This window comes from Ruditapes philippinarum, unplaced genomic scaffold, assembly GCF_026571515.1.
Source record: "Ruditapes philippinarum isolate M1 unplaced genomic scaffold, ASM2657151v2 ctg3341_1_1_1_1, whole genome shotgun sequence".
NCBI classification, from domain to species: domain Eukaryota; kingdom Metazoa; phylum Mollusca; class Bivalvia; order Venerida; family Veneridae; genus Ruditapes; species Ruditapes philippinarum.
Genome location: NW_026864943.1, coordinates 30,695 through 56,225, shown reverse-complemented (window position 1 = coordinate 56,225; position 25,531 = coordinate 30,695). Strand labels below are relative to the sequence as shown.

General features: G+C 30.3%; 1 protein-coding gene across 2 annotated transcripts; it reads left to right on the top strand.

Annotated features, from left to right (window-relative positions):
- Window positions 1-1,562: 1,562 nt before the first annotated feature.
- Window positions 1,563-24,735, top strand: LOC132727357 (interferon-gamma-inducible GTPase 10-like). 2 transcript variants are annotated; one of them, XM_060712793.1, is made up of 7 exons: window positions 1,563-1,770; window positions 8,735-8,866; window positions 9,524-9,552; window positions 10,879-10,899; window positions 11,596-21,250; window positions 21,577-22,442; window positions 23,188-24,735. In XM_060712793.1, exons 2-5 carry the CDS (start codon window positions 8,858-8,860, stop codon window positions 12,788-12,790), a joined length of 1,254 nt encoding a protein of 417 aa, XP_060568776.1. In that variant the 5' UTR covers window positions 1,563-1,770; window positions 8,735-8,857; the 3' UTR covers window positions 12,791-21,250; window positions 21,577-22,442; window positions 23,188-24,735. The 2 variants fall into 2 exon arrangements, with proteins under 2 accessions (XP_060568776.1, XP_060568775.1); XM_060712792.1 differs by having other exon boundaries at window positions 11,596-22,442.
- Window positions 24,736-25,531: the final 796 nt, after the last annotated feature.

The following is a 25,531-nucleotide window of genomic DNA, read 5'->3' as shown; positions in this document are numbered from 1 at the left end:
AAAGGAATTACCAAACATGGCCTTTAACTCAACTCAACTCATATCATTTATTTGTACATAAAGGCCTCCGGCCCAAATACATCATATGGTATAACATATAATAAAATGTCAAGTAGTTGTATATTGTGAAACATAAGTATCATTAATTATATATTCATAAGTTGATAGATGTAAATAAATATATTTTTAACAATGTCAGGGTTTTGAGAAGACAAAAGAGCATAGAAATCTTGAAGTTCTGTTCCATGTATATACCAGATAAATAAATACATTTGTCTAACAGTATCATATTTAACACATTTTAAAAAGGCAAGGTATTCACAATCAATTATATTAACATTATTAGTACATATACGATTTTCTTTTATAACATTATTATATCTACCTAATTCAATGTTCAGCCTGTGATTTGAAAGGCGAAACTTTGACATAGCAATTATATATTTTAACTAAATATCCATAGTCAAATATTTTTCAACAGTAAGTAGGCTTTTAAAGTTATTATAATGATCACATCTATTAGAGGATTCAAGAGCTACTTGCCAGTCTAGTGTTCAATAGTTAACAACTCTTTACTTATGTTTATGGTACATGTAATAAAATCATTGACATCGCCAACATCTTGATTTATCCATATAAAACTGAATCCATATTTGTACAAAAGTGTTCTAACATTGGTTGCCCAGCAGTTTCTACCGGCATCATTTAGAAATTTTAACATATTACAACATTGCTTTGGATGTCTATGTGATGGCATGGTTAACAAATTACACCAATACCGAATACAATTTATATAATATATAGTACATTAAGGCAATCTACCACATTCACCAAGAACCATACATGTATTAGTAGTTCTACGTACATATAAAATACTTTTGCAAAATTTATTATGAATAGATTCTATTGTATCTATATATGCATAGCCCCAAAATTGAGATGAATAACAAAGTATCGGTTTGACCCTGGAATCAAAAATCTTAAATGAATCAAGAACAGAAAATAACTAAAAGGTCCTTGATAAGCCATTGTGGCAAAGAGAACTCTTTGCGCCTGGGATACTAACTAAGAATGAGCGGATGACCTTGACAAACTTGATGTAAGTAAGATACCCATGTACTTATACTGAGAGGTAATATTGATGTGTGTCCCATGATACGACCAGTGCTCATATCGACGAAGAGGACCACCATTTCGAAAAACCGTAATTTCAGTTTTATCCACGAGTGGTCTTTATTCGGAGTTTTCATTAATGAAATTTTCTAAGAAAAGGTTTTTTGTTTTAGTTGCGTGTGGTCTTCATGCGGAGGTTATCTTTAACACTGGTTTGACTGTATTAACAAAACAGATGGACTTTATAATCATCCTTATGCATACATGCTTTGAATGCTTTAACAAGCCAATAAGAAACATGATATTGGTTAAAAAAGGTTGTTTTTATTCATTATTTATACACCAATATATAGACTAGTTTGTATTGTATTGCCTTAACGTATGACCTGTTAAATTTTCATTGGCTAACAATCAAGAGTCTTCTTCAATCGAAGCGTAAATAAATTAGCGTGTAAACTGGTGATTTAAACTATTTAGATTTAAGCAAAAGAGGCAATATATTGCGGGCAAGATTGTTATAAGTTTTTTGTAATCAAAATTGCTGCTGTGATTTCATATAAACATTTGAAATGAAAACATTTTAAAGATGAACTTTGTGCTCAATTTCTAGAACACTTAATTCAAACGCAGTGGATAGATTAAAGAACACACTTTACCGTAAGTTGTTATATATTGTAATACGTCTATCATTCATGTTTCTGTAACAATTAACTGATGTAGTATTTCTATTGTCACCATTGCTAAGCAGACATCATATTTTTCATGGAATGATATAATGTTTTTATAAGGTCTCTTTGTAGAGGTTATTCGGTGCCGACTTCTACCATTCTACTTCGACTTCTGTTGAAACACACGTTTTCGACTTCGTGTCAATGTACTGAAGCAAGCGTTTACGTGAAAGAAGAATTATATCCATAACTATTTATGACTTATGTCGGATGCTAAAGTCGAAAAGTAGATCAAATCAAGCATGCGTTAACACTATTTCGGTTCAAAAGATGCGATGAAATTTAATACTGTAAATATATTGTACTTGACAAACGAATACAAAAAAAAACTTGCTGTAAATATAGAGGAGTGGGGTCTTTTCCTTTACAAAGAAGTCAATGCATTTGTATGTATATTTTTTAATCAGTATACAGTAAAAGACGATATATAACAAAGGTTTCAAGGTTTCAAAATGTATTTGCTATCGACATGTAAAATGTATTTGGCCATATTTACAATAAACATATATGGCAAAGACAGACGTATTATATAATATATACAATTAATCATAAACGAACTAAACAGTTTCTAAGAATATCATTTTCAATTACATTAAGATAGTTTTCAAATTTAAACTCTTTTTTAAATTACAATAATATTCAAGTTTAGGCATAGGTCGAATTGACGCTGACCTATCTTGTAAATATTGATCGCGTAAACGATTCTTAAACATTGGACAATATTTACAACTGTCATCAAATTTAATAATAAGTAAATCAAAGATGATCAATAATAGAATGTATACGAGAAGCCCAGCAGTTATAAATATTGTGGTCAATAACATACATGGAGGAAGAAATAGTTTTGATAATTTTTAGCCAAAAATCTAAAGATTATTTTTTACAGGCAACAGATAACGGTAATCTATCCAGTTATCCCAGTGCCGCATAGTTTGGGTTGTTTTGTTTTACACCTAAAACGTGCTTACAAAATCTGATATGGGATTTTTCCGCTTCTTTATAGTTATATACCCCCAAACCTCTGAACCTTATAAAAGTATTGTCACCATCATTGTATCAAATAATAATAATTTAGTTTTAACATCAAATTTCACTTTGTCAAATAAGCACATCAGGCTGTGGTATGCTCTTAATGCTTGATCGTGTAGCCCCTTGACTGCATGTGTCATATTACCTGTATAAGTTAAATTAATGCCTAAGTAAGTAAAGTTATTTACTCAATTTTCTCAACGTTAATATAAAAATCTATGTTTACATTATTAGATCTGCTTATTTTCAACAACACATATTTTGGTGTTATTGAATTTATTTTATTGAATAATGAAGATATTATCTATTTGTGACTGTACACTAACAGGATTCGTAGAAAAGAATACAATGTCGTCAGCAAATAATATAATATTCATAGATAACAATTCTAAACTTTTGTCAGTTAATGTATTAACATGATTAAAGTATATACTATCAATAATATCGTTTACGACAAGAACGAAAAGTAAGGGAGATAATGGCTCTCCTTGCTTCTGACCCGAAACATTCAGATATCTGCATAGTACAAGATATCTTTACACATGATTGTACATCATAATAATAAATACATCTCATCATGTTGGTCATTTTACAACTATTGTCGGCTTGAATAAGTTTTATCCATAATGTATCCCTGTTAACGGAGTCAAAAGCTCTTTGATAGTCAACAAAAGCACACCAAAATTTAGACTTTTTATAAGATCATCTTGATAATTGTATGTAATAAAAAAATTGCAACAATTGTGGAACGACCATCTCTGAATCCATACTGAGAATCACTTCAGACATAATTTATTTCACACCAATTATTAATACGGTTCCTTAACAATGAGGAGAAGATTTAGTCAATTGTATTTACCAATGTTATACCTTTAAATTTCGAGGGGACATCTTTGTCATATTTTTATAGACTTGCATGACAATTCCCTTTGACTAGGAGTTTGGGTATACATAGTTGCCGAAAATATGATTGAATATTGTACAAAGATATGGAGAAATACATTCTTTACATTCAATAAAGAAATCAGCTTTTATAACGGTTTAGCGTATACCTACCGATCATACTTGTATAACATATAATATTCAGAAAGTTGGTATAAATTGGATTAATTTAATAGGTGTCCGCCCAGTACTAAATAAGACCCAAACCAGTTATAGTCTAGAAAATAGTTCTTGAATATTTATTATGAAGTACCCAAATTTAAATCATTTTCAAATTAATTGGTCATATTTAAAGTGTATTGATTGCTTAGATAATTGCTTTCAAAGCTGTTTGTATGCATTCTTCAAGATCTCATTCCTGTGCAAAATGATTATAGATGTACTAGACCAATCAACTTTAAAATGATGAAAGGTAGAAATTGTTTGGTGAAATTTTAATGTTTATTTAGGCCCCGATATTTAGGCCAGCGAAATATTCTAAAATGATTTAACTAACACATTATTGAATGCAGTTTATCACATTACAGTCATACAACTGTGTCATATTCATACGTTGTCTTGATATTATCATTTAAAAACATGAAGTAGACCAAAGCATCGGCATAAAGCATGCACTCCAAGACAGAAAAGATACTTTTTTGTTTCTGTTTTGACATGCTTAATTCATAATACAAATAAATGATTTGAAATATGTTTGCCTTTCCTTCAATAGTTAAATCAATATCGTAAATTAAAGCATTGTTATAAAGGCTAGGATAAACGCATTTGAATTGTATTTGTTTCCATCAAAGCAAACGCTGCATGAGTTTTTTATTTGTTTGTATTTATCTTTTTTTAAGTATAAAATACGTTAGATGCACTTCATATAAATTTACGATTTTTTAAGTGTACTTATTTAAGAGCCAAACAAAAGTGTCATTGGCAGCTTACATACGTAAATACCTGCTGCCAGATACTGTGTTTTAGTCATATATATTGTTTTCGTTCCACTTTATTATTTCGTATTGCTTAATTTTCATTTTTTCTCTCTTTTCTGTTAAATCATTTCACACACAATTCAATTTCATTTTTGAAAACTCGGGTATAAATTTGTTAGCCGGGGCTTTATGTTTGCAATTTTGCAATATAATTAGGTAATTATGTATGTCAATGATGAAGACTTGAAATAAACAGGTCAATTCTTGCCAATTGGCAAATAATTTGGAAATTTTACTAACAACTACCGAATTGTTAAGCAATAGGCGATGAAAAATGGACTATGAATTAGTTTTTGATAGTTACATAATACAATATGTAAGGCCAGCTTAATCATAAAAATTTAATTTAGCACCTAAAACTCACTTTTTAAAGATGAAAGTTACCATTTTTGAAGAGTGTTTTTGCAGTATATACTATAATCTTCCGACGAACTCCGTGACAGTTATCACGAGAACTCCTTGACAAGTTATCATAAGAATTCCATCCCTCGTGTAAACTTCCTCACCCGTTAGGCTATATAAAGTGTAAGACTATATTTGAATTAGTGCATATAACGGTTTTGTCATACTTTGTTTTTTTGTCAAATCACTTATTAAATATTAACAAAGTTATGGTATTTTTTTTTCAAAATTCAATCATCTGACATCGTAGGTTATGTCATGTTAAAGTCAAGGTCATATCGATTTACCAGATTTTATCCATGTGCTGTTTGCCAAAGAATAGTGTTGTTAATTAATCGTTTTTCATAAAAAAATAACATTATGACATTATAATTAGAAAATCAATCATTTTGATCCTTAACGCCCTTAGGCTATGAAACAATTTCTTATTTAATAAAATTAAAGAGGGAACAAGTATCAAAAACTGCTGACCTGTGTTTTGTGTAACTCTAGTTGCAATAAATTAAAATCATTTCACCTCAAACTAAAGTCAAGATTTTTTATTGAATATGAGCTGTCGTATTGTAACCAACAATTCTCTATAGTTGGTCCTTACATGGCCCACTATTGACACACAAGTGTATCCAACAAGCATGTTGTCTGTATATTCCCACATTGATTGTTTTACAAATTCTGGCCTTTATTTATTTGTAGATTGCCGCGTTTAAAAAATACTGTTTAGGATAACACTTTATTTTACTCCATAAACTCATAGTATTCTTTACAGAGTTAAAGTTTTTTTAACACGCATAAATAGTATGATGTCTATTATTATTATTTCTATCATCATCATCATCATCATTTCAATTAAGAAGTGTTGCACTATGATTTGCAAAATTGAACCGAAAAGTAAATTTCTTTACTATAATCAAATACCTAAAAAAAGAAAATAATAAAAAAATGTACATCACTTACTCAGTTTGAATTAGTCTGTACTTGAGGGATAATGAAAAGGTGCAACATCCCTTATGTCCCCCAGCACCTGCTTGTGCGGTTCTAAATTTTCACCACTTCAAGTGATGCGATCAATGATCCAGAAGGGCCAACAAATGTGAAGTGCGGAGGAAATTTTTAAAGCTGCAACACGGCACTTGACACCTGCTGTTGTGAATATACGCACTCTGTTGCGGCACTATGATGCATACATATAATTTAAATGGGTACATGATTTAGTAACTAAAGAGCAAAGTTTGTACATAAATGTCTTATAAATGCAAAGAATCAGGCAAAGTATCGCACTTCAAGTCTAAACATCCATATCAGAGCTTTTATTTTATATAAATTTAGTTTTTAGAAGTGAAACACGTACTTTATCATTCTTATAAAAAAGATATTTCTTTACTAAATGTAATAAGAAAAACTTTACTTCGTCTTTCGGGTAGAAAGAAAATTTTATGATAGACAAGTTTATATTGTTATGCATATTTTTCTTAACATATAATTGTTTTTTAAAATTAATGATTTTTATATAAAGAATTATTTGAAAACATTATTAGTAAGTATGGTCGTGCATAATAAATATGCGTCGCGTGATATCAATGAGGAAGTATGGTTATCTTTTTTTCAACGCTAAATATCATACAAAAGCATAGCTTTACCACTTTACAAATACAAAACAAGTTTCGTTTACATTTCTTAATTTATGATATCCCACTAGACGATATTTCTTTTAAAGATGCGTGTAAATTTTTGAAAGGTGTTTTCGAGGTCTTTCTGTTTATGAATATTCAATAAAATCAGATATTGCACTTTCATTTACCCTTTCCAAGATCTATCCTCTGAATCGGATACTTACGTATTTCCTATATCCTAAATTGTTTATGGTTCGATATAAACAAGGGTACTGTGTCATTAAATGTAACAACCGTTTCAAATTATTAAAACGATGAGCCTTAAAACATCAAAATGTCATGTCAATTGAGGATGTCCCTTCCATATCAAATATTACTTTTTAAACTTTGTCAAAGTTTAAGCTTACAGTGTCAACGAACGTGAAAACAGTTTTCATTGATTCTGCTTCTACAGTGGTGTTATTTGTACATTTTTTATAAATTGTTAAAACCCGGTCAACAAAGCCTGCTATGAACAAGAATGAATACAGCAAAGACTGTGTTGTGATCAGTCTTACAAATATAAGGTAGATATCGCATTTTTGTTAATCAAATACAATATTCAAGCACGAGTTCTGTTACATTGCTTGAGAACTGGTTACTCGGATGGTTATGTAATTCACATACATATATTTCATAGAAATTCAATACAAATGCTTTTCAGACTTAAATTGATGAAATGAAAAGTGAATATTTTGAATGAATATTTGAATATTCTGTGTTCACTGTTACTTTTTTCAGTGAGTGCTAACCTTTGTTACATTTTTTGACTCCCTGACCGTGCCCTTAAGATATTCATGTAATATGTATCGAGCATTTTATTCGGTAGAAACTACATCGTCTATTATAAGGGTAGATAAATAAACAAGTTTATAAAATATCTTCAAATTGCCAACTAAGACGGCTTAAAGGAATCATATGTTTTATCTCAGCATTTACAGAATAATGTTCAAGTAGAATAAATCAAGTGGAATATCATAAATCAACAACAACAAAAAATGTTAAACAGTTTAAGAGCAGGTCTTATTAAAATTCGAAAATGAGAGCGTGTATTGAGAGACCGCCTACTATAGGTTAGATATGATATGTTTTTCTTTGAGTTATCATGTCATTTTAATATAATTTGCAAAACCAAATATCGTTAGCTATTTGAAAGACGAATCAAGTGTTGTAAACAAACACTAGAGGAAATTTCTGCTAACCTTTAGTGAAATAATGTGTTGAAACATTGCAAAGATTGTATATTGGTCCGGCAATTTAAAAACGGTTAGGAGTAAACTGAAAAAAAAGACTAAAATGAGGCTAACCGAACTCTGCCATCACTAGAAAATATCGCCTTTATATCAATGAAATATATATACATTGTTATCATTATTTATTGTAATTGTATATATGTTGCAACTAATATATAATTCATTGATTCCTCTGGTATATTTATGATATAAAGCGATCGTGCGAGCTGGGTCTATTATTTGCTCACTGGTTTTATATTGAGGTTCATGTAATTCTCCTCTAACTTTACGGTAATTACTGACGTTGGTGACTATTTGAAAGCAATTGTATCTTTAATTATACAAACTTTACATTTGTGTTTTCGCCCTTAGGCTTGAAAATTATTTGTTTTTATTTGACATCTAATTTAAAGAATTATTTGTGACAATTTAAATTAAAGGACAATCATGTAAAATAGAATTACACGTACTGTACTTCCATTTTATTATTGTTGCTCCTTTAATCACTTGTAAATATCCTTTTTCAGCCAGCTAAATGTTTAGTAAATGTCGATTCCATTTGTTACAAAGAATGATTAATAAATCTGTCTAAAAATCATGTTAGTGGATAGATCGAATTATTTGATTTATTTCAAAAGACGGCCGTTGTTATATTGTTACAGGACTTTTGGACCGCCCCTGTTCCTTTGAAACATAATAAGTGATTTAAAAACGCTTGGTTTGTCATTATCTACCCAGAGCATCTTGTGTTTATATCTTGGATCGGTTAGAGACTGATTGCATTTATGTGTCAGGTAAGTGTTTATTTTTTTCCAAATTTAAATGATTATTTGATATTTGCAAAGTTAATTTACTTAATTTACATTATGCTGCAGTTATGCAATTTTATTTGCGTTAAAACATTTGTCCTAGCATATGTTCAGTAATATAAATTGAAAGCATTCAATACTCATTACTTATTTTCTTCATTCAATTTGATTGGTATTTTTCACATATCTAAAGGAAAATAAGATACTTTATAATTTTAAAAATATGATCCCATGTAATTTGCATTTTCACTTTAAAATGAATCGCTGGCAAAACTATTCATAGAATGTTGATCAGATTTAAATAATAACAGCCACAAGAAAATATTTGCAACAGCAAGATTGATACAATCTTCACTACCGTTTGAGTTTGCTGTGTTAGAAAAAGAAATATCAAAAACAAGGCAACGCGTAAATATTTTAAAATATCGATACATAATAAAAGTTTTGCCAGTGTTCGAATGCTGTGCTCACGAAATTACCATTAGTTATATGTATATTGAAATCCCACAAAAATATATCGCATTAACACATATCTCACAAGTTATGGTCTTGGCGTTTGTTTATATTTGCACGTTTTGACCTGTGTTTCAAATGTGTATCAATACATATGGCAAAATATATCTTATCAGTTATTTCTTTCAGAGATTCAATATGGTGTCGGTTTGGGAAAGGTAAGCTTTAAAGTAATTAGTTCATTTCAACATATAAAGATCTGTAAAGAGCATATATCTATATATTTTTAAAACATAATTTCTCTTTATATACATGAACAAATTTGCACATACACCTTTTAATTTGAAAAATTGGCTTATTGCCATGCATCATATTTTATACTGGGTTTTAGTATTTCTTATTCTTATAATTAAAACAGTGTTTCTGCATCCATTAATTATACTCACTATGCAGTGGCATTGATTTTGCAACAATAAACCTATTTTGCGCATTATATACATGTAATGAAATGTTCATTCTAAGAGAATAATTACTCAAATAAATCACTCATGTTATAAATGAGCGTTTGTTTATTTATAATTTATCATTGTAAAATTTAAATTATTACTTTAAAACCTGTCCCTGGCTTATTGTACATATTTTTACCTTGTTGCATATAAAACATTTTGATACTATCCTCATCAGTCAATCAATATACGTGCTTATTTCATTTCATGATTTTAAATTATATTACTTGGAAGGAAAATCAAGTATTCATAATTTCAAAGGCCTAGAATTTAGATATAATGTGTGGTGCATCGAAAGTTTCAGTCCATCTTGATAAAATGTTTTAAACTTATGAATAAAATAACGTTCCGTGCACAACATATTCTGTTTATGATATCTTTTACAACATCAATAGGCATCAAGGATAAAAATGTATAGAATTATCGCTTGAATTAAAATGCGTTGCTTGCTACTTGAGAAGCTTGGAACTTGAACATAATATTGATTTCGATAAACAACGCGCAACAGCTTGCATGGTCTGACCAACATACTAAATACTACATTTTTAAAGAATATTACATATATACATGTAGTACCATTAGAGTAACATTCAGTTTTATTAATCACCTGTGACAAGACTTTTAGTAGGAGAGAGAGGTAGTGTGTTTGTGGTTTTTTTTGTATGCTTTTTGTTGTTTATTTTTAAGTGTTTTTTTTGTTTGTTTTTTTTTTGTTTTTTTTTTGGTTAGATAGGTTTTGTTTTAAATTTTATGATCATTTAGTTTCCATTCTTTATGAAAATTGTAAACTGTTTTGTTCAGCCTATGCTTTAATAGAGATATTCATGTTAATAAGGTGCTTTTTTGTCGTTCAAGGCGCAGATTGCCTTTTGTTATTGGTTTTTGTTTATCAAATACAAGGGTTAGTAAGCATGCATTATTATGAACAATACAAAAGAAACAAACTTAATATTATATTATATAATAAACTCTGTTATATGATTGAAAATGTGACGACAATACTTTAAAACCAATTCTACAATCTATATATTTTTATAGATTAAACAGATTTTGGGAAAGGTAAGTCTTTTAGTGTGTCTTATAATTAAACTTATAGGCCTTTAATGTTAACTTTTCATTGACTTTAGGAAATATGAACTTACCTTGAAAAACCCAATCAAGCTGTACACATTTTGGAATTAGTTCCATTGCAGAAATCTGTATCAGATATCTATTTGTAGTATGTTTATGCTTTTATAGAGACATAGCGAATGACATGTCATTGTGTTCGTTTGCGTACATGTAATGTAGTAATATATATTATAGATCAATATTTTCAAAAACCATTAGAAGTCCATATTTATACACAAATTTTGTAGGTTCATTCCCTAGGTAATGTGGTTAAATGGTGCTCCTATCTCAGTTACAGCTTTGTTTTTGAATAAACAAGCTTCCTTCTGTATACTTTCGATTATAATACCATCCAAGAATTTCAGATCCGATTTAAAGGTACTTCGAAAAATTAAAAGGAAACAAATTGAGATGGGGAAACAATATGTGAAAACTTGCAAATGCTTATGACATAATAATTGTCATATATTTCGGATCCAATACGAAACAATATAACGGAGACACTGTGTTAAAGCCCTAAAGTTGTAATTTTATCATAAAAAAATGTTGTTTGGATTTATATTATCAACCAGTATTATCAAGTCAAATGAGTTCAATAATAACGTCTCTGTTCCCAACCCGGTTAATTTTTATTTTTGTCTTAAGGTATAATCCAAAGTCTTTGTTTACCAACCAAGAAGAAGAGCAAACAAATGAAATGTTGAAAAACGAATTTAAGAAGAACGGATTGAAAGCTGTGAAAAAATTTCTTGACAAAGAACTGGACAGCTGGACTAATATCAATTTAAATGTTGCTGTCACTGGGAGTTCTGGATCCGGGAAGTCATCTTTTATAAATTCTCTGAGACACGTAAGGCCATCACAACCCGGTGCCGCTGAAGTTGGTGCTAGGGGAGAAACCACAAAGGAATGCACGCCATACGAGCATCCAGAAAACAAGAGCTTTATTGTTTGGGACCTTCCAGGAGTTGGAACAGGTTTTTTCCCTAAGAAAAGTTATTTAGAGGATGTTCAGTATGATAAATACGATTTCTTTGTCATCATTAGCAAGGACAGATTTACGGAAGATGACTTCTGGCTTGCAGGGGAAGTAACAAAGCAAAAGAAACGATTTTTCTTTGTCCGTTCCAACATTGATACGGACATCACCAATAACAAAAGAGATTATCCTGATCAGGATGTTGCAAGCTTTCTCCAATCTATGAAAACGGATACGAAAGAGGCACTTAAAAAAGTATCGGAAGCCAACCCAGAGGTGTTCCTTATTAGTAACATCGAAACGGATAAATATGACTTCGGTAGCTTGAACAATGAAATGCTTTTTTCATGTAAAAGCTTGAAGAGGGACGCCTTAGCATTATCCCTTTCTGCAGTAACAAGAGAAATAATTGATGATAAGAAAAGAGTACTCACAAACAGAATACATTCCGTTGCAATCAAAATTACAACAACCTCAAACAAAAATGAACAGAAGCGAATATTTCAAGATGAAATAACCACATATCAGAAACAATTTAATATCGATGATGAAACGCTTAAAGAGAATAAGGACATTTTGACACTCACAGATGATAACCTCAAAGAGTTTCGTGTTGCATTTGATCAGTTCGAGTATGGTGATGATGCGGGAATAAAGATGAAAACTCCGACAGCAATGAGGGATGCGACTACTCTATGGAATCGCCTTGCTGATTTCTTTACTTGGTCTAGAGAGGATAAACTGTTGTACGGATTTTCAAGATCAGCTTTGCAAAACAACCTTGAGCTGCTATACCAACAATCAAATAGCTTCTTTGACGAAACAAGGCTCGCAAAAATGGTCTGCGCTATTTCAAAGTAATTTAAAGGAATTGTTGCATAATCAAACTGAGTTCTAGTATACAAATGTCTAAATACGTGTACTACATATTATATTACTTTTTTGAGACATTTATAGCGTTCTGGTACTTATTATTCGGAACATTTTTCAAGTGTGTTTCCTCTTCTGTAAATTTCTATCCGTATCAAATACAAAATGTCTGTAAATAGTTTCAAAGTGTATATCATATTCTTACCATGAACAAACTATTTGTGTATTATAGAATCGCAAAATCATAAAATTAATCATTTATTGTTCTGTTTAACCCATTATTGCATGACAAAATGAAAATGGCTTTTTACATTCAAAATCCTCCAGTTACAAGTTTAAATTTCTATGAATCTATAAACAAATGCATCAATATTAAATAAAATTAGAACAAATGTTGACTGGACCATAGCCTTTGTAACTGCATGCTCAGTTAATATGACAACGATTGGACATCTCACAATTGCTAAAAATTACTTTTTTGTGTTGATTTTTTCCACTGATTTCTAAGTGTTGCAACTTCTCAGTGGATTTATAATTATAGAGTCAGAGGTTTTTCAGCGTTGGTTATTCGTTACCTTAAGATCGATCTAAGTCCAATTTTAGCCTCTCATAAGTCCAAAATCTTCTTGGCGATGACGGGGGGCTCTTGTCCCCCTCAGACCCCTTAGCAGAAGGAGGCACATCCCTCTGTGGCACCCCTCCTCTAATGTATTTTTTTGATAGGGGACGGCGCTGAAAAAGTGATCATTTTTCTTACAACATCTCCCTCCCGTCCTCAAAAGGGGTGGAAAGACGTAAAAAGAAGTCTATATCAAGTAATGGCTTAAACGACGCGAATGCACATTCGATTACATTCTTAAGTATGATTAAATAATTAAGACAATTTCTGTGAAAATACTTTAAACGAAAACTCGGATATTTCAATTTGTCATTTTCGTAAATAGCTTACTAATGTTGAAAAAATCATGCTGATGAATTCAGCCCATATAAAAATATGTCATAATAAATATAAATAAAACATTAAAATTGTAAATAACGAAATATGTTTAAAGTGTCATTTTATAAATAAAAGACAAGAGAGAATACAAAAACATATTTCCTTTTTTAATAATACATTTAGAAATGACACAATTCATCCATGGAATAATAAAAATTACGACAAGTGCAATTTGTGCGATTTTATACTTTGTTAAATACATGTATTAACTTCACCATCGGGTTTCCAAAAACCTAAACCTTAAAATATAATTGATAACAACTATGTGGCGCGTGCGCATTACGCGTACGTACAACAAAGCGCGTTGAACACATTTTCCGATTGAAAAAGAAAAAACTGGATATAATAAACAAGCTGCAAGGTGTAAGTATTTAAGGCAGCCATAAAGTGCGGTGACGTAAGAAATCAGGATCTCTAAGGCGAAGGATAATGTAAAATCCTCTGTGAATTCGGCGAGTTCAAATGACGTCATTGCACATGTTTTACTTGACAGTTGGTAAGTGTCTTTCGTATTTATATTTGTTAAAATGACATTATGCTAATTTTTTATTGTAAAGTTTAGCCAAATTGACTACATATTTCAAACGATTACAATGTTGACTGACCAACAGTTGATACCAGACAGTGACAAGGATAAAATATAAATCTGCTTAGAAAATAAAAAAGAAAGTTACAGGTAAAATTCGAAGGGTATACTACATGTACTAAGTACTACTTTATAAAATGTGACACGACATTAAAGTTTCCTTGCCATTGCTTGCCAAAGTGGGTTTAAATTTTGAAGTAACAACTGGGGTTCTTTGGGACATTATAGAGACATTGTCGTAGGCGCGCTTTCTTTTTCTTATATTTGTGTCTATAAATTATTATTAATTTTAATAGATCACCTTAATCTGTGTTAACCGTTTAATAAAGTTATATGAAAACAATTAATATGTTTTTTTCGCTTTCAGGGAGAAAATATAATAACAATAGCAGCACATAGGTGCGGAAATATACGCCCAAATTAAATGTGTTCTAAGGGAAAAAAGAAAGTAATCAAAAATAATTTTCAATCAGAGAGGAAACTCATTTATAACATTTGTCAGCAACATGTTTTATTTCAATTATCTAAATTAAGATCTATATTGATACATGCCAAAGAGCTTCCCTCTTGTCACATGAATACTTAGTGATTATTAAATATGCAACTGCTTTCGCTGTGTAGAACAGACCCCAAACATGTCACCAGTCATGCCTTTAAAAAAGTTATTTGCGAAGCACAGAGTAGTGATTATTTACCTCCATGCAATTGTCATCTGGTATATATACTGACTGAAAACAACAATGATAAAAATTAAAACAAAAATAACCATACCAGAAATTTAAAAGAGCAAACGATAAGACCAGAAACTAATCAAAATGCTATTCTTACAAATTATGTTTTTCTTTTTGATTACTACCTTTTACATTAATAACATTAATTCTTGCACCGACATCATTCTTAAGGTCATTATTTAAGCAAATAATTGATGATTCTACTTTTTAAGAAGTGTTGATACACATGCACATGCTTCAATTCTATGTTCTACATGTTATAGATATGAGGAAAAACTTTTAAAACATGTATACTATATAAATTTGGATACAGGTAAACCTACACAACACTCCCCTATAAGGGGCACAGCATTTTTTTTTATATCTGTGAATTAATTTTTAAGCAAATGCAGGGTTCTTCTTTAAATAACATATTAATATCCCAAATCAGTATTATTTAAACAGACAAAAGTCTAAAAATATAAAGTTTGATAAAAAACATTAAGAAGTAATTTTGGGAAATAAAGGGAGGTAACATATATATTATGAGAAAACATATTTATTTATCAATACATTGTAATCTCCCTTTGTAATATATGCACTTATAAAACGTTTTTGAATGAGTCAGTATGGCCTTGATCTTGACCCGAGGTAGGCAAAAAACTGCGTTCTGCACATCATCACAATAATATTAATTTGTCTGCCGAATAGACTTAATTCCCTACTATCGGTTTAGAAGAAACTAAGCGGACTCAAAATTTTGATATTGATAGGAAATGACTAAGTGTGACCTTGACCTGAGAATGTTTACACATCATTCTAATATAAGAAAAAGTTCTTCCGAAAAAGTTTTAATTTCTTTCTACTGATCAAAAGAATACAGAGCGGATATAACGTCTCATAAAAGTTATCATTTCTGCCAAGTAGCTTTAATTTTATTCAACTGATTCTAAAGATACAGACCAAACACGAAAACTTGCTAAAAGACGGACGTACGGACCAATGAACGGACAGCAGGTGCATAACAATATACGTCAAAATTCTTTTGGGCGTATAAAAATGGCAATGAACATGATCCTTTTAGCTTACACACGAATTATCAGTTTAAGGTCTGATTATAAGTCTGAAACATCAATAAATCAGTTTGTTTTATACAAGGAAAAAAAGTATCGGTAAATGTTTAGTTTGAAAACTAAACAGGGGATTCCTGTGACTGATCTAATACTGTTAGTTTTAAATCAGAGCCAGGTATCAATCATCCCTATTGATGCTTTACTTTTGATCTTTGTAATCATGTATTTGAACTACATACACGGAAACATTATCAAATATGAAAAAGCAACTATTGTTTTAGTTCAAAATATGTAAAATGTACGTTTTCCAAAGATCATTAATTTGCCAGAATTAGTATACAGATCGAAAATATTTTCTTTCAAGATTTAAAGACAAAGTAATAAGAGGGTAGTCAAGTTTTTTCTATAAATATAGGATTTATATTTATCGAGTGGTATGGAAATAAATAATTCATGAGTGGCGGTAGCCATAACATTCCCAGTGCCCAGAGTTTATGTAAATTTAAAATTGCTACAAATTTCTTAGTAGTCAACGAAATAGGTGATTTACTGACAAATAGTGTTATAACATAACATAACATATATTTTATTCAACATATATATAATTGTATACTTACAATTCATAGTCAATTCAGGTACTGTGTGGTGTAAAGTGTTACAAGTTACAAGTTACAGTTACCCAAGAAGTATTGTTGACGAGTATAAACACATGTTGACATATCTTACATAGTTTGCATAAGAAATACTTATACATGTAAGAAACAAGTGTACTAATGCATGAATTCTTTTATTAGAACAAATTGCAAAAGTCAATTATTATTAAACTTAAACTTTAAAAATAATTAAAAGTACAGTTATATACATCAGAGTATTTAGCTAAAATTAAACAATTTTGTTAAATTATTAAAATAGATTACAATGTAATAAAAAGACAAATTCTATCAATACCCACTACATTGTATCATCGTTTTATGTTGGAGGTCTTGTAAAAGTTAAATAAATAATTAAATATGGTTACTTTTAGATAAGACCATTTTATCCTGGAAAGAATCCGAGGATCATCACCTATACAATGTTATTTACATTATCAAGATTTGTTAATGACATGATATAATTTTTTGACTACAAAGTAGACAGAAAACTTGCAGCATCTGCAATATCTTTCAGCGTTTTTACTGAAGGGGAAATCTATATAAAAAGTATCATCATTAATATGATGATCATCTGCTTGAGGGGATAGAGTGCATGCCGAGACTCGAATTTACTGCAATAGAGCTCACTCTGTTTTTACAGAAAATTGTCTTAGCTTTAACCCTAGACTTAACCTGAATTAGTTTGCATTTGGTTTTCAAAAAAGTATTGTTCTTTCTTTTCATCAGTTCTTTAACTACTTGTTCATATAGTAAATGTATAATATTATCATACTTTTGTTGAAAAAAGTTTTACTTACACTAATGAAATTGAAACTTTTACTAATTAATAGATAAATATTTGGCCTTCATATTTCAAAGTTTACTATTAACCCCTACTTTAATGTTTAAACGAAGACCAATTTCATTTTCTCAAACTTATTTGTATTAGAAAATTTCATCATAAGATTCTTTTTACAAAAATATTACTAATAGATTTCGAAAGCAGTATCTGTCGAGCTATGTTGATAGACAAGTGTACAAAACTTAAAATGTAATGCCAGCTTCCCTTGTCAGAAAGTTTCAAACTTATTCTTGTTATTAGTATTTTGAATCAGATTTTTCTGTACTTTTCAGATAAAGCTGGCTCTCTTTTGTCTGACCATAATCATAATTTTCTGACGAATCACACATCAAGTTTATATACCTTACACAAACCGTATAGGTATGTTACCATGTAGGCATTTCATTAAAAAAAATAAAATTTAAGTATGATTTTAAAATACTTTGTCAATACCATTTTATAAAGATAACCACAAAAAGAATTGATCATTAAACCTGTTTTGTACATACTACTATATGTCATGCCTATCTTGTCATATTTTTATGTAAGATGCAAGCTCCACCTTGTTGATGTGATATTAATTACAGTGAAAGTTGACAGATCTTTTTGAGAAAAAAAAACAAACAAAAAAATCTTCAACATCTCTTTTCAAAAACTGAGAAACTTTCAGTATATTTTTCTTACATTTATGGCACCATAGTCAAGATTTTCCTACAAATTGCCCTTCTTTACTTCACTCTTTAAATTAACAAGATAACAAGACAAGTCTCGAAACAAATGTAACCTTACAGTAAAAAGATAATTTAAAGCCTTTATCATGAGTCGTTTCTTTTTTTTACTTTTATCATATATTGTAATCCGTAATTATTTATCAGTAGAAAAATCAAGTGTGTAAGGTACAACAGTAGTTTAATCAAAGCACAGAAGGCGCTGAATTTGTTTGGGTCTCAGAATGTCAGAAAGGTGAAGGTTGTGAGATTATAAACCACTTTGTTTGTATAGCGTCACCAATGCTGTTTCCAGTGTTTTAACTATAGTAAGACTAATTGCAACACTGCACTGATATTCAATTCAATGTTTATTTGGCTTTAAAAAAACGCGTTGCCTAAACTGGGATTTGAACTCCAGTCCTCTCGCTTCCAAAGCCAACGTGTAAACCCCTCGACCACGTGGAGCTATAAGATAACAGCCTGAAGAATACCATATTATTCTAAATTAGAGTTAATAACCCTTATTAATTTCGATATATTTTGTTCACGGTAAACCTGTTGTTTAACACTGAGGTAAATAAACATGGAGCTGAATATAAGCATATATATCTATAAAAATTACACAATATTAGAAATCTTCGACCAATCGGGAACTATTTTTTCGTTACGAAAATTATTGCGCCTGTCAGTTATCTTTACGCAGTGATCTCTACTGAATTTTTCGGCGTTAATGTACATATGAAGGGAAGTAACCGCTTCGAGGAGTTTGGACTACTTTCGGCATTTGCAAATTAGAACATCTGGCTCTGAAATTTCGCTACCATTATCTGTTTGGTCTGACTACCCAAACAAATAAAAACTGCTTTACACTATTTAAAAACACAATGAACATTATAAATGGATAATTGCAACCTGGAAATAGACTTGCAATGTTGTTATTTGATCAGTAATTAACGTGGTCAAGATGTGTGTATTTCCTCATTTTCTATTATATAATAAAATGTAGTATTTACAACAGCAGCCGTGTGTATGTTTACCTCCTATAGTCACATAAAGGGCTTGTCGATACAGAGTATAAAATGTGTAAGCAGTAAACACAGTAATAACATACTTTTTGTTTTGTATTTTTAAATTTATGATTATTTTTAGCTTAAATGGGCAGAGCAAAGTTCATCGTAGTCCGATGTACCCAAGCCAGTGATATAACACTCCATTCCAAGCAAGATGATCTTTTACATCCATACATACATTTACAACAAGGAGTTGTCCAGGCAATTGGCATGCCTGTCTTATATATTTCTGAAATTGATCGGTATCAATTTCTTGTATTGCTCGTTTGACCAATTGAGATCTAATATCTCCATCAGTGATAATGTGATAAATTGACAGTGAAATTTTCAGTGCTAAGTGAATTTGTACTATAAAGCTCGATTATATCTAAGATAAAAGTATAAGATAATTTATATAAAAATCTTTTGTAGCTTAATTGGGTTGCAGAAGCTAATTTTGACTTTGCTATCTGTATCGAGACAGGCACGCCTGCACACTGTTACAGTCTGACCAGGCTCTTTGTGTAGAATGACTTACCTTGATAAGTTTAATAATGTGCATATAAAGATCTAAAACTGGTATCACGATACGACCAACTTAAAAATGCAGCAGGTTCAAGGTTATATACATATATTTATTTACTCACTTTTTTACTCAAGTTGTGACTTTTTGTTAATATGTAACCAGTAATTCATCTGGAAGTGGGGGTAGGCAATCACTGGAAATGGGCTCTTCAGACAAGTCCAGTAAAAGTTACCTACCGCTGGAAAAAAAAATATTTGAGACGTACCTTCAACTGGCAAAAGAAACTGAAGGTTCCTTGATCAAGTAAGGCTTTGCTTTGAATAAATTTGGTAATCAATTATAAATAAATCAAAACGGCTTATATGTTTTAACTCTTTGACTTTGTGTTATCCTTGATATATGATATCATTTTTCATGGCTATTTATCTATTTATCAAATCATGCGTCTTGTATATGTTGTATGATGAACCATGTTATCAATTGTAAATTGAAAAAGTTTTACCTATGCATATTTATAACAATTACAATAATATATTACTAACATGTCTAAGTTTTGGCTATGATCATTCTCTTTTTACTCAAACTGCTACGTTCGGACTTTCGTAAAGAAGTCATACTGTGCATTAAAATTCGTTCTTATTTCATTTTTCTCTTTTATAATGGAAAAAGTATTTTTATTTAAGTTGGTTAGAACCAATTACCATCCCTGAAAATACTTAACGTTTTATAATTACTGTTTTCATGTTAGGCATTATGGCCAATAACTTGAGGACTTACTGTCAAATGAATGTTCTGAATCAGTACCACAGGCAACAGCTGCTCCTACTAAATATGTTGTCAGTGAGGCCAAAGTCATTTTATGTTTAAAATACTTGATTAGGTTGGCCAGTATACACGTAAAAAACATAAGTGATAAGTAAATCTGTGACCGGATTGTTGCAGCAACGTAAAGCGTGATGACAATAATTTGGATATGGCTTGTCGAACAGAACATATTATCGAACAGAACAAATAAATCGTTTTTTTTTAATAATGAAAACAAAGTTATTTAGTTTCTTTTTATATTCATTATCATTAGCTTATGCTCTTTTTTGTCAATAACATAGTTTTTAACCTGATTTAAATTGTTATTATTTTAATTGTAGCTCTAATGCTAGAAATATAATAAAGTGTTTATTGAGCCAAATTGACTCTTCTTGAACACAGTTCAATACAGTAAACAAGCGTAAACGCAGATGAATCCACCAACATGAATATTAAAAAGAAAGAGCTTTACAAAAGATGGTCTTGTGATTGATGAGATATGGACAGATGCTAGTACATATCAGTAAGTATGACCATTACTGACAACATACAAAGTAATTTAATTTGATTCTCATTCGAATGGCAAAAATGCTAATCTATAAGTATTTACATATTATAGTACATATGATAAAAACTTATTTCTTTCACTGGAATTTGACTTAGAATGCTTTAGACCACTGACTTTAGACGACAGTTGTGCATTCAACTGTAACTGTTTCTCAGACAGAAATGCATTATATTTCCCTTTATATTAAATTAATTGAAGAAGCCTGTATAGTAACTGGAAGAAAACAAGAGATGTTTGCTTCATAAACAAAATAATCATTCAAATATTTTCACAATTTGTAGATACAGACTTTCCAGATGTAACCCATTAATTTGATGTAGGAATCTTTAGGGGGAGGTAATAGTCTCTTTATGACAGCAAAATAAATTCCTATCACAGAGAGTTGTTTCTTATAATTATTTGTAGGTGCTTTTGAATTTTTAAAATTAAATATAAAAGATCAACTCAAGCAGCTATGCAAGAATGAACAACCTCTTATTTTTCTATAAAGGGTATCCGTTGTACAATTTCAAACCTTAATATTTACTCTTATTTTAGCTTAAAAGTCTAATCCTTGAGTTTGTCTCTCTTTGAGTAAAAATATGTTGACCAGGCTATTAATTTATATCTCAAAAGCATTAACAGTATGAATATGAAAGGTCATAATTATAAAATTCATCTCAATGAGGGAAATTGATGCATACAAGACCCATTGATCTTCATTGTTTCCTGTACAGTTATAGCGCCCTTTTCTCAGTTAAGAAAAAAGACCAGTAACTGGGGTTACTCTGCGGGTCTAGTTAAATGCTTTTAGTTGTAAACAACTTGGAAGATGTAAACATGGACCTGTTGAAGAAATACTGGAGAGACCATATGTGGAAGCTTGATGTCTGGTAAACATTATTTGGCTAAGATTTTTCCTGCACACATGTTTTATGCGCAACATTCCCTATTGTGATAATGCCAAGTAAATTGCAAAATATAACAAATCAATAAGCCAATAATACAGATCAAATAAAACTATTCGTGAATAAGTGATGCGAATAAATCTGTTTCATGTTACTGTCATATGTGATAAAACTGCAATCCTAAATAATACCTTTCATTTTAAGACATATTGTGGTCAAGAAAACGTTTATATGTATGCTGCGAAGAAGTATGCTTACACGTAAGATAACTTTTTACCCATACTTGTTCTTTTAAACTCACTGATATGTTTTATGTGCAAAGAAGCTTTGTTTATTGATCATTTATAATATCAGATACAATATGATTCTTCTAATCAAATTTTGAGATTTTTTTATCCAGGCACTCTTTTTATTAATTCAACACTGGAGTCGTATTTTTTCTAATTCTATAGTGATAATAAACACAAGCACAATATCTCACTGAAATACATGTTTATAAAATTTATGTCTAATAACAAATTTTATCAATATTGATAACATTTTGTCTCATGTAAACCTTGCTTTTTCCCTCAAGAAAGATAACCCGTCTACAAGGCATGAAATGAACTGGTTGTTTAAAGATTTTGTATTGACTATAAAATACAACAAAACCGACCAGAGCTCCTAATCAAGAAAGTTATTCTGTATGTTATTAGAATTTCGAACTTAAGATCATTATCTCTGATATGTTGAAAGCTTGAAAGTTTTCAGAAAATTTGTGGAATACTTCCTTGCGTCATGTCAATAATATGGTAATGATACCAGAAGGGCTTGAACCAACAATATCTGAATTAAAAGACTTATCAATATAACGTTGCTCATATTCTTTTAAATAATATGACATGGCATTTTTTGTTGAAAAATATGGATACAATCCGTTGTCAAATATGTCTATTATTTACACTTTTTCAATTGTATAGTGTTGGGCTTTCTATAGGGATTTTTTATTTTCTCTATTTTAAACAGGCAATAGCTGGACATGATATACCCTTAAGGAGCCAACGAAATATGAATATTTGCAAGACCTTCTTCAGGGGCATGAAGATCACTCCTTGAAGACTGTGGGGAATTAAATGATCCAGTCCATCAGACCTTACAGAAAACAATGACAGCAGTGATAACAGCATGTAACGAAGTATCAGATGAAAGCTAGTTAGCATGGTTCTTAAACCGAATTAACTTAAATATGTAAAAGTGTTTTAGTTGTCCTATATCTTTGTCTATTGAGTATTAATAAATATCTTAGTCATGACATTGTAAGCAAACTTCAATTGTTTGAGTCAATGTCATCTTATGTTTGGTTTTCTTGAATGTATTGTTGCTTTTTATTTTGGCCTATGGAAATAGCTGTTATTTTACAAGTCAACAAATATGTTGTTATATTTGTATTTAATAACTTTATGTAAAAAGCATGTGCATTGTGATATTATTTTCATGAAATTGCAGGCTCAGTTGAACAGCTTGTCCCTTAGCTTTATTGGCAATACTAAAACCCGGATTTCGAATATTATGTGGTCTACATTGATGCCGTATTCTTTTTAATTCATCTATATATTTTTACTAAACAAATATGTTTACTAATTATTTGTTCTTTTCTGTTACTTACTATTTTTGTTGTATAAAATTTACCAGTTGTAAGGTTATTTAAAGCATAGAGGCCCTGAGGAGTGGATATTGATAGATTTTTTTACTGGCTTTATATACCTTAGACTTGGTTTTTCTAGTTTGTTCAGTTAGTACAATAACATACCTACAGGTATTCTGCTACATGAATCTTCTAATCACCATGTGAAACTAATAAATATTGTCTATGTGTTTATATAAATTGTTAATAAAATAACCTTTGGTAAAAATGATGTTATGTGCATACATGTGTATCTTTAAGTTAGTATATTGATAAAATGTGCATTTCTGTATTTAAAGACTTACAGTTGTGAATGAATGAGATATGCATTTAAATTTATAAATGATAATACATGTATCGATTAGTCTTCAAGTTATAGTTTTTTATACCCAGTGTTAGCTGGCTTATAGGCCTTTTTTCCTTCTATAACAGGGGCCGGTATAAAGAAAATTTCTTTTAAATCATGCAGTTTTTACATCAAATTTTTTCTTCCCCTTTTGCAAATATACCGTATAATTTTTCCACAAAATTAAGGCTGGGCTGATTCCCCAACCTGTGAAAAAAAGCCACGCATAGTATAATAAAGTTTATAAATTATAATAGTTTTCTTTCTACTAGATTTTGAATTCCATCCATTAGTACCAATGTTAATGTTAATGTTAGGATTTCATATTTATTTAATAGACACTGGGAATTATTAATGTTTTGTGCATACATGTATATCTTAGTATATTGATATGATGAGACTTATAATATTTCTGTAGTTAAAGAGTTACAGTTATGTCATTATTATTAAAAGGGATTAGACTTTCATTTAAAGTTATATATGATAATACATGTATTGAATGAAAATGTCCTTAAACTTGGATCAAGCAATATGATTAATAAAGTCTTAAAAATCATAATCTGAATAGTTATTCTAATTTTTTTCTAACATGTGCATAGTTTGAAAAGGTCAGCTTCTGTCTTATCTATTTGTAATACAGGGACACCGGTCTCAACCTCCAGGTCTGCAATCAACCCGACAACAAATTTTTACTTGCCCTTGAATAAATGTGTGCACTAAATTTTATAGTGGGTGATTTGTGCCACATGAAAACCAACAAAGTACAAATTTAAAAGTAACCGGGCGGCAGATGAAAACATAAAAATACAATCTACCACAAAGTGGTTCGTTTGTTGCATTTTCATGTTTTCGTCAGGTGCCCTTTTTGCAAAATACAAATCAGCCTAAATTAAATTCCTTATCATAGAAAACAGATTAGTTTTTTATCTGTACAGAAACGGAGATTTTGTACATGTATTAGTACAGTTATGTTCACATTCAAATTGACCTGTTATAATTAATGGCAAACCCAATAACTGTCTAAGCCCTTTTTAGTAAAATTAATTATACAATATTATATAAATTATTTTGATTAAGACTATGAGTATTTCTTATTTGTTTAATTAAGAATTGATCTACCAGTTAATTTAAAAGTCTAAAAGTATCTGTCACGGTTTAGAACTGTTCACTATTTAGGGGAGAAAATGTGTAAGCGGCAAGATAGCTCAATCGCTACAGCCGCGGTGCATTATTCTGTGGGTCACAGGTTCAAGTTCTGGTCAAGCTGACAGTTTTTCTCATCCTGTGACTGCATATAACCCTGAGTTTAATTCACTATGCCCTGTAAACATAAGAAATTC

What these genes read in the sequence shown, in the direction of transcription:
- LOC132727357 (XM_060712793.1), top strand. An exon ending in ATGGTGTCGGTTTGGGAAAG is followed by an intron (nt 9,553 to 10,878) that starts GTAAGCTTTAAA and finishes ATATTTTTATAG; the next exon opens with ATTAAACAGATTTTGGGAAA. An exon ending in TTAAACAGATTTTGGGAAAG is followed by an intron (nt 10,900 to 11,595) that starts GTAAGTCTTTTA and finishes TTTTGTCTTAAG; the next exon opens with GTATAATCCAAAGTCTTTGT.